This window comes from Pogonomyrmex barbatus, unplaced genomic scaffold (assembly GCF_055798465.1).
Source record: "Pogonomyrmex barbatus isolate J1 unplaced genomic scaffold, ASM5579846v1 scaffold18, whole genome shotgun sequence".
Lineage (NCBI taxonomy): Eukaryota > Metazoa > Arthropoda > Insecta > Hymenoptera > Formicidae > Pogonomyrmex > Pogonomyrmex barbatus.
In genome coordinates, this window is record NW_028297114.1 from 3,725,651 (window position 1) to 3,740,033 (window position 14,383).

At 28.1% G+C, this 14,383-nt stretch overlaps 1 protein-coding gene across 6 annotated transcripts; it reads left to right on the top strand.

The window, feature by feature from the left end:
• The first annotated feature begins 1,752 nt into the window (after window positions 1-1,752).
• Window positions 1,753-14,171, top strand: LOC105431820 (serine/threonine-protein phosphatase 4 regulatory subunit 4). Of its 6 annotated transcripts, none has more exons than XM_089074938.1 (16): window positions 1,753-2,629; window positions 3,680-3,930; window positions 4,032-4,105; window positions 4,393-4,499; window positions 4,799-5,028; window positions 5,148-5,270; window positions 5,370-5,473; window positions 5,666-5,857; window positions 5,922-6,080; window positions 6,140-6,322; window positions 6,402-6,848; window positions 6,919-7,030; window positions 7,312-7,351; window positions 7,463-7,536; window positions 7,807-7,852; window positions 8,127-14,171. In XM_089074938.1, exons 1-16 carry the CDS (start codon window positions 2,583-2,585, stop codon window positions 9,595-9,597), a joined length of 3,660 nt encoding a protein of 1,219 aa, XP_088931064.1. In that variant the 5' UTR covers window positions 1,753-2,582; the 3' UTR covers window positions 9,598-14,171. The 6 variants fall into 6 exon arrangements, with proteins under 6 accessions (XP_088931064.1, XP_088931066.1, XP_088931065.1 ...); XM_089074940.1 differs by having other exon boundaries at window positions 1,754-2,629; window positions 8,598-14,171; XM_089074939.1 differs by having other exon boundaries at window positions 1,754-2,629; window positions 7,463-7,476.
• The last annotated feature ends 212 nt before the right edge of the window (window positions 14,172-14,383 follow it).

Consider the following 14,383-nt stretch of genomic DNA (forward strand, 5'->3'; position numbering starts at 1 on the left):
TTCTGTTTTAATGTGATACAAACATGTGCTCATTTATATACACACATGAATATGTGTATATAAATATATATATATAATATAATATAAATATATATATGTATATTCTTATATATGATTCATAAAATTGTTCATCATAATTATCATTTAAAGAAGATATAAAGTTATGTAAACTGCATGTATTTATCAAATAAAAGATCTTATGAAATCGGTAATTAATCAATAATTAGTGATTCCTAGTTTTTACAATTTTTAAAAAATTTAATTGTATCGCTGCTGATGCGTTATGCCTTTTGCGATTCGATTATGTTTAACATGAATATATCTTTTGTTCTCTGAAAGAGTGTATAATATTTAAAAGGTTATATGAAATTAGATTAAAAGATGAAATCAATTAGAAAAAGGACCATGGAACTTGAAGAGTTTGCGAGTCTCCAATTGGATAAACCGTTACCCGATGTGAGAGTATGTAATATCCATCAATGTTTCCATTTCTTATTCACTTATTTTCACTTGTTCATGTGCCTTAACATTAAACATCCTCGCACTATTCAATATCATGCTTCGTTGACTTTATTTAAATATCCTTATTTAGGATGAAGAGCAATTGCAAAAGCATTCCTTGGATGTTAACTTAGAAACGAGACCTATAGATAGAGCACTCTATATCCTTCAGTAAGTAAATTACATGCTTTGCGTTCTCACATAATTGAATTTATTGACGATATTAAAGTAATTCTTTGGTAATTCAAAAATAAGAGTTTTATATTCGCATAATATATATATTCTTAAATTCTTACTTTCGCGGTTACTGATATCTTTTTTATTGTGCAAATCCAAATCCTGTATAAGTGTTAAAATTATTTGTTGAAAATTTTTAACACTCAATCTTGCACGCGAAAGCAATGTATGTTGCCTCGACGAATCATTTTATTAAACCTTGATCAGAAATGTGTAATTTGCCTTCGATTGCCGAAACAAGGTCGGAATAGTGTTAATTAGATCTCGCAAACATAAATGCAAGATAGCGGATATTCTCCAACGTAATGTTGTATTTACATGATAATTTATGATGTCCACTTGCCATTAAACTTGCAAATTCGTAAGAAATTATTTCATTTTTCTTAAAATTTATACGAATACTCAATGGTGTATATAATTTTATAAACCTTTATTAAACAGATAGGTTCAAAACGTACATTGTTCATGAACAAAGACGAAAGCTTTCAAGAGATAAAGCATGATTACATCAATAAAAATAACTTGTAATAAGTATTCAGTTTCTAATATCCATTTTTATCAATGATTAATTTTAATCTCAATTTAATTTGTTTTTTTTTTAATTTTTAAAATGAAAAGAAATGAAAAGTCAGTAAGGAGTAAGTTAAAGAGATCAAAGTCTAATCTAAATTGATATGAAATGGATATAAAAAAATTTATTCTTCATCAAATTCAATTTTATATACATAGATGTTAAATGACAATTCTTAAAACTATAAAAAATAAATTAAACCAAGATTAAAGTTAATTTATTGATAGAAGTACACATAAAAAATTGTCTTCGACAAATTCGAATTTTATATACATAGTTATTAAATGACAATGCAAATTTTCAATATTATGAATAATAAATTAAAACCGAGATCAAAGTTAATCTAATACATTGATATAAAAAATAAATTAATAAATTCGAATTTTACACACATACATACATACACACACACACACACACACATACACACCACAAAATAAAATACGAATTTAAATGACAATTATATGCAAGCTTTCAATACTATAAAAGATAAATTAAAATGAGATCAAATAAGTTAATCTGCATTGATAGAAATGGACATAAAAAAAATATGTTCGACAAATTCGAATGTTATATACATATTCAATATTAAGTACTGATTATGCAAATTCTCAAAGTAAATATTCTCCTCCCGCACGTAATAGTTGTAGTTCCCATTGGGAATGGCGCGCGATCTTTTCAATATCATCGCGTATCCTCAGTGTTTCCGTTTCGAAGAACACTCGATTGATTTGTGCGTAGATTCTTTTACCCAATGCGTCGCACCGACATCCAGCGCGTCGGATCGCAGGATGACGCGATCGTTAAATCATTCTTTGTGTCGCGCACACACGGCACACGGTGCGGTGCGGTGCGGTGCGGCGCGGCGCGTGTCGCATAGTCGCGTTACGCAATCAGTGCCGCCCTCGGCGTGGCGGCCAGCCCGTGTGCATCAGTGTGCATCCGCGAGTCATGCACGCGATGCGTCACGATTCGGTGTCTTCTCCGTTCGCCACCCAGTTGGTACGTGGGCCGCGCTCGTGTCGGCTCGGTTCGGCGCGGCGAGTCAGATGTGATCGATAAGCGCGGAAATCGGGATCCTGGCCCCGCTCGCGTTCAGTTGTCATTCGCGTTTTCCGCGCGTAGCGTTGTGTCGCGTCGTATCACGTTGTGCCGCGTGTCATGGGAGTGCGTGCGACACGCGTGCCGTCCGTGTGAGGTGGATCAGCCGTGAAGCGGCCGATCGACCCCGGAGAGCCGCCTGCGACGTCGATGAGTAAAATGCGCCTCGAAAATGTTGCAAGAGGAAGATGAAGCTCCGTACGAGATCGCGTCCGATCCGTGAGTATCCGTGGACTTTGGTGTGTCTGTCTCCTTCCTTCCCTCCCCTGCCGCCGAGAAGAAATCTCACGGACGCGATCGAAGATCATTCCTAGAGTTCATCCTCTTCACCGGGAGTCAAGTTTGTTACCTTTCTTATCCCTCCCCTTCCCCCGCGCGTTTTCCTAAAAATAGCCGCGCGGTCATTCAAGGAGCGTGCTGTCCTGTGTCATAATTAAATGCGCTAATTATAGGTCCTTTAAAGACGGCCAAGGAATGGCATGCCACGCGCATGACGTGCGAGCGATGTCAGGATCCCGGGAGCTTCACGAGTTCCTTGAGGATTTAGGTTAACCAAACATGTCGCGGCGATTACAGTTCTAGAGTCTATATTCTAAGACCTAGTTGCACCAGTGTTATTTTGGCTTTAAGCGAGACTTAAAACTTGCAATTTGTTGTACCAAAGCAAAAGTAGTTTGTTTTCTGTTTCCACATTGGACTGCGCTGAAACTTTCTATCTCATTTTTGTCAAATTTTAAATATATATCTTTTATTTTAAGTACAACGAATATATACTAGTTCAACTACAAAAAACAATGAAACCTGAAGCACCTTAATTTGCACTAATCCTAATAATGTACATTTTTATCAATGTTAATTAATTTTAATCTCGGTTTAATTTACTTTTTATCTTAGTTTAATTCTAAGAATTAGAAAAAGATAAAGAATAATATTAATTTACATGGTAGAAATGAACATTAGAAGTTTGTTTTTTTTTTCTGCATTGGACTGTATTAAAACTTTCTATCTCGTTTTTGTCAAACTTCAAACATCTATTTTATTTTAAAAACAATGAATATACATTAGTTTGGTTATAAGGAACAGATAAAAAATAAGTGCAAATTTATCTAGCATCTAAAGATGTCAATATGGTCATCTGATTAATTAAGTATATATGAATATTTTTTTTAAAGTGCAAAATATTTATTATTGTGGATCTTTTTTGATCTTGAGAAAAATTTTGGAAAATATTTTATAAGCATTTAAATCCAAATGAATTTTTTTTTTCAGGAAGGGAGATGAGATCCAAAAACTTAGTGTTATACAAAGTCTACCAAGTCTTCTAGCTACCGACACACAATCATGTATGTCTCGAGTGGTACCTAAGATGCAGCAGTTGCTGGCTACTGCATCAACCGAGTTTCACATAGCAGCATCATCTACATTTAAAACGATTTTAGAGCAGAAGCTTGTCAGCCATAATGTTTTTAGTCAGACATTCCTTCAAAGCATATTAAATTCTCTGGAGAGCCGTGATCCAGGTGAACATATTTAATTATTGAATTATTATATAGTGAAAAATAAAATATTTTTTATTATCCATTGTCAGTCCTCTAACTTCCATTGTATAAATCCGTTAAAGTTATCTGTCATGCATGGTTGGAGACCTTACTGGATGTGATAGAATTACTGCCGGTAGAAGTCATAAAAGCACAGGTTTGTTAAAGGCAATTTAAAAAATTAATATATTTATATTTGGTTAAATAGATGGAAAAGAAGATGGAAAAGAATAAGTTTTTAGTTTATTTAATATTTTATGTAGAACTATAATTAAATTTATTAAAAAGCATATAAGTAAAACACAATTATGCGTGTTTATAAATAGAAACTTTGAAGAGAAAGAATTATGTGTGTGAAATTCATGTTTGAGATATTAAATTGCTGTACATGTAACTTGTAGTGCTCTTTTGAATGGATGATAACAAGAACATTCTTACATACAGATTATTCCATTGACTATAAGTAAAGGACAATTGTCACAATCTATCTACTCCAGGATAATATGCAGTAGATTATTGGGAAAGATTTGCACGCGATTTGATTCTGCTATGTGAGTATTTGAATATACAGCTGTTTTTTTTTCATGATTCTGATTTTTTCATGATTTCTGACATAATAAAATCATTATGTATTTAATCGTTCCAGTATTAACGGAATTTTATATATATATATATATATATATATATATATATATATACATACATATAAAACATGCATTAGCTAGACAAATTGCTTTTCGCTATATTTTTGTTATATAAAGAACATTAAAATCAAAGATTTATATAAAGTATCGAAATATTAATTATTTGTGTATTTTCTTAATAAATATCTTTTTATTATAATGTTTAGGATACAGAAAGAAGTTTTACCAACAGTGCACTCTCTTTGTCAAGATGTAAATAGCGAAGTGCGAGCTAGTATCTGTTTGCAATTGCGTTTTGTTGCAGAGGGTCTTGGTGCTGAATCTGTAAAACCTGCTTTGTTACCATCGCTTGTAGAATTAGCAAGTGATGAAGAAAGCAATGTAAGATATGCCTCTGTACAGACAATAGTGTATTTACTACCTCATCTTCAGGAAGGCAAGTTTTATAAGCAATACTTTTAGACTTTTTCAAGTTTTAATGAATAAAAAAATTGGACCCAATGAATATAAATTCAATAATAAAAATTAATTCAAACATAAATTGTATATTTATAGATATAATAAAAAATATAATAGTCCCACTTGTTAAAAAGCTATGTGAAAATGCAATTAAATCGGAAGACAATGTGATATGTGTGATAGCGCAAGAATTTGGAAAATTTGTACTTGGCCTAGAAAGTAAGAAATCCTTGCATTTGTATTGACAACACTATGTGCTTAAATGATAATATTCAGAAATGATATATGAATAATATGATATGACGAATGTAATTTTAGAATGTTTATCAATGTCAGAGAAAACATGGTTCTTAAAATATTATCAACAACTTGCACAAATGGGTATACCATCATTGAAGAAAGAAAAACCACATTTTACATTTGTGAGTATAAATAATAAATTCAGTACAGAATATATATATATATATATAATATTGTAATATTGCGATATATATTAATGGTATACATACTGTAGATATATATAAATAAATTAATCTAAAAATTATATAACATAATTAATTCAAATTATCAATATTAACTTAATTGTAACATTCAATCTTAACATAATTTTGTAGATTAGCAGCAAACCTACTCAAGACGAAAGATACATCGAATGTAGAAGACACTGTGCATTTAATTTGCCGGCAATGTTTATCTTTGTGTCAAACTCTTCAGAAGATACAGATGCAATACTTACAACATTTGATGCGTTGACAAGTGATTATTATTATATGGTTCGAAAAACCGTTGCATGCGGCATTCATGAAGTAAGATAAAATATATTTATTAAATTATAACATTTGTATAGGTAATAATAAAGTATTTTTGTAGGTGACAAAGATTCTAGGGCCAAAAAATGCAAGAATAAAAGGAAATTTAATAAAATTGCTGAAAGATGACTCTGAGGAAGTGCTTCAAGGTTTAATCCCTCATGTTGGTTTAACACTGGAATATTTAGTTGAAAATCAAACTATTGGAACAGATAAGATGGTAATTAATATTTTTACATACTTTAAAATAAAGCTTCTAAAATATATTATTCATTATAGGATTCTAGTCTGATGAATCTAGGTAAAGCCTTAATAAAATGTGAAAACGAAGTTGCAACTACACATAATTGGAGATTGGTATCATTAATGCATACACAGCTAGAAATTTTACCCAAATGTTTTCCTAATGATTTTATATACTCATATTTTGTTCCAATGGCTTTCTCCAGAATTTTACATGCAGTAAGCTCATATATTTAATATTTTATTCTTAAAATTTTAAAGTTTTATTAAATATACAGATTTAATTTTAAAATTTTAGCGGCCAATACCGGTACGTCTTACTGCGGGAACACTCTTTCTTCTTCTTCTACGATACAACATGAAATCTATACAAAGAGCAGACATGCACAATAGAATCTTTACGGATTTAGCCAATAGTCCTGATTGTTATGTGAGAATGATGTTTGTTCGTATGATGGTTGAAGCTCTGGAAATCTTTTCTTCTTCGTATTTTAAGGAACATTTTTTCAATGTTTTATTAAATTTGACTGAAGATTCGGTAGCTAATATAAGAATGAAAGTAGTATCTTTACTACCTCAATTAAAAAGTCTATTGTGGGTACCGGTTGATAAAAAATTGCTAACATCATTGGAGTCGGTTGTAAGACATCTAGTCAACAATGAAAAAGATAGAGATGTATTATTTATCTTGAAAAATGTTACACAAAAATTAGATGAAATAGATGTCAAATACGAAGGCCAAAATGTAAGTAATTTTAATACATATACGAGTTATTGTAAGAAACTGTTTTTTTTTAATATTATCTTTTGTATAGTTGACAACAAAACTTAACAGGCAGGATATGGAGGATGCCAAAAAATTGGAGGAAGAAAAGAAGTTATCAAGTATAAATACAGCAAGAAAATCAGCAAGTGGGGTAAAACAAGGTATTATTAAATAAATACTACTTGCAATTTTTATTTTAAATATTAATTATCATGCTTATTAATTTCTTGCATAATTTATATTTAAATTGTAAAATATATTTTATTTGATTATATGTATAATTTATTTATTATTTAATAGCAATAAATAATTATAATTTTTTAACTTTTACAAATGATTATACATTTTTAATGACTATATTATTAATTATATTATTAACTATTAGAAACAAAAATTAATGTTAATTAAAAATTTTGATAACAATTGAATAATATTTTCTCAGGTTGGACAAGAACAGGAACTGATAGTTCTACAAGAGGATCGTAAGTTATAGTGATATATATTAATTTATAAAATAAATTAATTTATAAATTAAAATTTGTATAAATATTATATATTATTCTGTATTGAAACTATATAAATCTATATTTTAGATCACAGTCAAAAGGTGAGCATGTAGAGGAAAATAAGGAAGCATTGCATAAAACAGAGTTATTATTAATCAAATGTAAGCAATTTATATTATTTAATGATAACAGAAATTGAGAAGCGGAAATTTGTGTCCAAGTAATCCTGTCATCTGTCTTGCAAGTCCAAACCATTTCCCAAAGTACAAATTTTTAATTCGTGTTAACATTTAAAGAGAATAACTAATTAAGTGGATTTTAATTAATGCTATTCAGAAATTAATTAAACAAGAAGGAAGAGATTAATAATGAAGCTAATAATAATAGTTATTTGCCTGAATTATTCAAACTAAAGCAATTATATTTTGCAGATGGAAGTGCTTCTTCGCGTCAAGCAATCGAAAGCTTGAAAACAAGGTAAGCAAAATTTAATTTGAAAAAAATTCAGAAGAATATAAAACTAATATATGTTTGAAAATAACATAATTAGTTTCATATGTTTGAATTAAAACTTTATATTAACGAATATTATGAATAATTATACAAATATACTAAGTTATATTTTACTTATTTATTATATTATCTAAAATTATTCGTTATGCTTTTTGCTAATATATGGTAAAATACGCATCAATTTTCTGTTAACTCAAGTCAAACTAATTATAAGTTGTGTCTGCTTTACACCTAACAGAATCCAATTAACACATCCTTGGGAAAGAGCGGGATATTCCAACTCATGCATTAATACATCGCATTTTCACTTTATGAATGGATCATCTAATGATTATATTACACCTAAGCCACAGTGTAGCTGCTCCAAATTAGCAGTATTTCAGGCTCTTCTTACATTGCCGGCTGCTTGTGAACAGGAGTACAAAAGCGATTTCCAATGTCGTTCGTGTTACGATGTCAACGATGATTACACAAAGTTTAGAAAGCAGTCAAGCCAAGCAAACGAATATAATTCTTCCGCCTTTGCCAAATCTTTCTTTCTGTCGCTTGTAAAAGAAAATAAGCAAGAGCAGCAGCAACATTCTGTACTAACACGGGATTATCCGCATGAATTTTCTACTAACATCAGCGGCAAGGATAGAGCGCCGAACTTTGCCGCTTTAAGAGCACTAACAAACGCGGCTCACTATAATTCCTGTTGGGCTTTTAGCTCCATGCCGGAGATATCTATGATGCAGTCAGACGATGAGTTCCTGGTAGACACTGGTATCAGAAGACCCACTCAGTTCTCCACTTCACAAAGCACATCAAAAATACCGCATTTGCAAGATTTTATTGCCGCAAGGAGGCAACCAAACAGTACGATTCGACCTAAACGGAGCAGCATAAATTACGATAAGGGGAAGTTTAAAAGACATTCCTCTGTTGAATACGAAGATTGTATGAAACGCAGGACTAATGAGAGCGACTCGTCGAGAAGTACACGAATTTCGATAGATTATGAAGAAGGTTTACGATGTAATATAGTAAAAGAGAATTTAAGTGATCAACATTTGTCCAAAACTGATGCAAGGATTAAAAGATATTCCGCCCCACATGGAAGAACTAGATTTGGTTGGGATGCTAGTCAGGAAAGATTTCTAGATGAGAAATTGAAAAGAAATTCTTTGACATTTGATAAAGACAAATTAAAGTTCACTAACTCTAAATGCACACTGGATCGAACTAAACGTCATTCCACGAATTTCAGTTTGAAGCTTCCCGATACTAAAGAAACAAAGCAAATGATGAAACGTCATAGTCTAGAGGATCACACAACGGTACGTCGGGCTATAAAGGGATGCTTTTCAACATTGGATGTGAATCATAATCAAGGTCTTAGTAAAATACCTTTGAGAAATGTCGAATCTCGTAGCAGGACTGCGCCTGTCACTAGAGCATCTAGCCCCGTACATATAGACTCGCGATTACGATTTGATCTTGAGAACTGTGATGATTCTCCAAGTTCTGCTAGCGATAGACATTTGAATAGATTTAGCTCGAGTGACGAAGAGGTCGACAAATTATGTAGAATGCTATTACATTCTCAAACAGCACAGAGTAGTACAGAGATAACATCAAGAAGTAGAGACAGATATCGTCTTCCTATCTTATCACCTAATTTTTATAATTCTTCCACAACAACATTTAGCAATTATATTACACGATGAGCTTTGTATGCAGCTTTAAATTTAAATTTAATTAAGTGGCTTAAATAAGAGGTCTAAGCTGATTAAATGCATATATTTTATTCCTTTGAGTTTGCTTAAGCAAAGCTTATGATTGAGTATAAATTTGATTAAAATATTATTTCAAGTAATCAATTCTTTTACATTGCAATTAAATATATAATATTTTTACAACATTCAGTGCCGATAATATAATGAACTGTAGATATCTTATTTATTTTTAAACTTTGTTGTACAATATGTACATATTGCTAATATTTTAAATTTAAAATCATATCTTTACATAGAACATTAATAATTTATTGAGATTTACAATCACAAAAAATCAAATTTTAAGTAAATTAATAAGTAATAATATTTGGCGTTGGAATCGTTTTAAAATCATATATGTTTTGATTACACCTTCACAATAATATAAGTTCAACATAACATAATAGATATAACAGTTTTATTACAGAATTATTAATATATAAATTTTTAATATTGCTTTTGATCTACTTTAAAGATATAATTTTCTGAATAATTTTTCTATATTATATTATCGTATTTGCACAATAATTTTTGCCTTATTTGCATTATTTATATAAATTAATTTATATAATTATATATATTTTATGAAATTCAATATTACATAAATAAATTGTTCCTCTATTATTGATAAAAAATATTCAAAATTATTAGAATCTTCATATTTTGTCTTATTAATTATTTTTAATTTGAAATTAGATTATAATTATATGAATGATAATGTTAATTGGCATAACAAGAAATGTTTTTTTATTTTATTAGAAAATTAATATTTAATATATTAATTTCTTGTGAAATGGCCCTTTGTACTTATGTGTGATAAGATAATTATGTTAATTTCAGTATTTTATATTATCTGTTGAATCAAATTATATACTTTATAAAAATATCTTTATTTTTTAAAAAAGTCATGCATTCTGACTTTATGTCGAAAAGAAAAAAAAACATGCACGCTTATTTTGAAAGACTGCTTTTTAGATTTTGAAATTAAAAATTATACGAATTAAAAAACAAGAGGAAATTTTTCTTTTATTTAAAGGTTGCATATTTAATGATATTGACCTCTATCACGATAAGGCTATAAATTCTAATCATTAATCATAGCATTAGAAACAGTTGTTGTGGAACTGGATTATTCCAGAGCTTAGGATAAAATATTACTAAAACAAAAACAGATTTTCTAAAAGCTGGCTTAGAGTCTAATCTGCATAAATATAATCTTTGATAGATCTGGAAAGATATAGTCATGATTTGGAAAAAATATTTACTTTTTTTTATTTGAAATTGATATATGAGTATTGGATATTTTGATACATAATTCATATATATTCATTTTAGTATTTATATTTTTAATATTATTTAACATTAATTATTATTTACATCTAAGGTTGACCAAAGAGAATAAGCGAGATAGTAAAAAACGGATAAATTATAATAACGATATATTTTATTATTTAAGAAAAAAATGTTATTTAATATTAATACATTAAATTATATCATTTACAAACAAACGATGGAAATGAATGAGATATTAATTAAAGTACACATTAAAAAATAAGAATTGTTTAAATTTACGTTCAGTTCAACTATGTATAAATCTCAAATTATGACTATATTTGCCGAGAATATGTATGTATATGTATGTATGTATGTATGTATGTATATATGTATATATATATATATATATATATATATATATATATATATATAAATATGCATCATACATACACACATGTACAGAGAGTATCTCATAAAAAGTAAATATTTTTGAAACAATACAAAAACTGTATTGTTTGTGATTTAAATGCGTGGTTTGTGAGAATCCTTTTATGAACATTAATTAAATCAGCATTTTTGAGTTATAGTACTATAATTTTTTAAAGTTATAATTTTTGTATGAAAATGTTTTCTGTGTGCACACATATTTCCGGTATTATTAATTTTGATGAAAAACAATGATTAATATAATGTGATCACGATACTATGATCACATTACAAATACGAAGCTCAAGATAAATTTTATATTTTTATTTTATATTAAGTTTTGATCAGCCAATCAGACAATTTATCTTTGTTTGCATTTTCTTAATAATCTAATAAAAGAGGTTTCTACTAAGTTATGTACATTTAAAGGAAAAAAATATATTTACATTTTCATAAGTATATATTTATATTTATAAAAATGTAAATTTTTTATATTTTTATTGCAATTTTTATAAAAAAGCCAGTTACATATAGATATGAATTTAATACATTTTTTAAGTCTTTAATTTTTCTGTTGGTTATTTTTTGTTGCCAATTTTATTGAAATAATTTTATTTTAGTGAGAGCGTAAAACAGTTTCAATATAAAATTTATAAAAAAAGATAAAAAGTTTGAGTTTTATACAAGGTTAGGAATTATATTTAGATATATCAAATATCTTAATATATCTTAATTGCAGTTTTAGATATACCTGATTGCATGAAAATATATGAAAATATATGAAGTATTTTCAAGTCAGAAATGAGAAAGAGAAAGAAAAAAGAGTTGTTAATAATATACAATGATGTACAAACTTTCAAAGGCATTATGTATTTGTATATATAAGATATCTTAAAAAAGGTGTATATATGTATATATATATGTATATATATATATATATATATATATATATATATATAAATTTTTTATGTTGAAAAACTCGGAACATTTTTTGTGTTGAAAAACATTCTTAAATCTTTAATAACTAAAAAATTATTTGATTTTATAAAAAAATTGCAAACTTATCGGCACTTAGAAAATCATAAATAATTTTATTCTTTTTCTAAATAGATTCTTTTCTAAATAGCAGTTTTATTTTAATTTATAATTTTAATTATTAAGTTGTTTAACACAAGATGTCTCAAATTTTATGGTTTAAAAAAAGAATTTAATGTTTCAAAAAAGAATTATAACAAAATTATAAGTTGTAAAAAGTTATGTATATATACCTTATTTAACATATTTTGTACGTATATATACATTATATTATGTGAGCTTTACAATGCAAGTGCCATGAATTTATTAATAAATTTAGTGCATAAAGCATTCTCGATACGTATCGCAGAGAAACGAAAAATATGGATTTAAAAGTTTAAGTTTTGCATATTTTATTGCGTTAGTCTGCCTTGTAATAAATCATGACAAGAGTTAGATAAGTTTAATATAAGTTTTCGCAGTCATACACACTGTTTACACTGATTTAATTTTTGTTATATATTGTTATTAGATTTTTTTGCAATTCCATTGTTTATTTCACATACAAATAATCTGTATATAAAAAGTTACGAGATTAGCTACATACATTGAATTTATGAGGATGTCTTAATTCTTAGTACCTTGATTCGATACAATGCATACGAATATTATACGTAATAATAAGTGAAATGCCGGAAATCTTAAATAATCATATTGCTTTTTCTGAAGCGGATAATTTTGATATACTTATATATCGTATCGTATGGACAACACGAGCATTGAATAATTTTAATCTTGGTGAATGATCAACGATGTACTACATTTTTTCCGCACAAGTAGCAATGGCTTATAAGTCGGATAATTAACTTTGAATAATAGAAGATGCAAGTATAGTATTGACGATTATATAGAACACCAATATAATAATCGATTTAATAATGTGTATATTCTCATATGCTTTACACGCGAAAATATTTTTTCAATTTAAGTATAATTTGTCTAATTCCAATTTCTCATTATGGTCTATTTATACACACATGTGTTTCACCGAAAATTTTCATATAAGTTATACCTGCAATTTAGAGAGATATTGAGAAATATTTAAATATACACTTAAGAACTGCAGAATAGAAACTTGTACGAAGAAGAACAGGTATTTGACCGAAGATCATATTTGGATGATAGAAAGATCAAAATGTGTATAAATAATACGCAATCTTGTCTTTAATCTGTTTAAATGCTATTATTTATTTTTGTACAGATATGTGAAATTATATAAATTAACTTTTATGCCAAAAAATAAAGAGAAGCTTAATTCTGTAGCAAAGATTTACGCATTGTTAAACTGTTTCCATATAAATAAGAGTAATTTATTGAAAAAGAATAATTATTGAAAATGTAATGCGTATTCACTGTATACACATATGCGTGTATTATTTTAATATGCTTCTACATATATATATTGCGCGATTTTTTGCCTAATTAATCATATAAATTATCTTGTTTCAAGCGCTATATCACATTAGAAAAGTGACAACTGTGATGACAAAAAATTATTTAATAAAAAGAAAAGATATTCATTCGTTGTACTAACGAACATGGAAACGAACATTTGTGAAACGATATTTTTATTACTCATACTACTCCTATAAAAATAAGAAATATTTGAAATTGTATTTTTGTGTGAAGTATATCTGTAATAAAAATATAGTTAACGTGAGAGAAATGAAGATTGGAGCTATAGATTATTAACATTGTCAACGTTACTGTGAACACGCTATATCGTTAATAAACCAAAATATGTTGTTGAATATCGAACTTACAAAATTTTTATTCAATTGCTACTAATTAATATAATATACTTTTATGTAAGACATTATGAATAGTTAATTTAACATAGTTTTTATTTTTAATTTTTATTCATTACTGAAGAGTACAAAAACTCTCAGTTAAAGAGATTGTTAAATGAATTGTTAAACATCTGATATATCTTAACAATTGAGCAGTATTAAAATTCATTTGT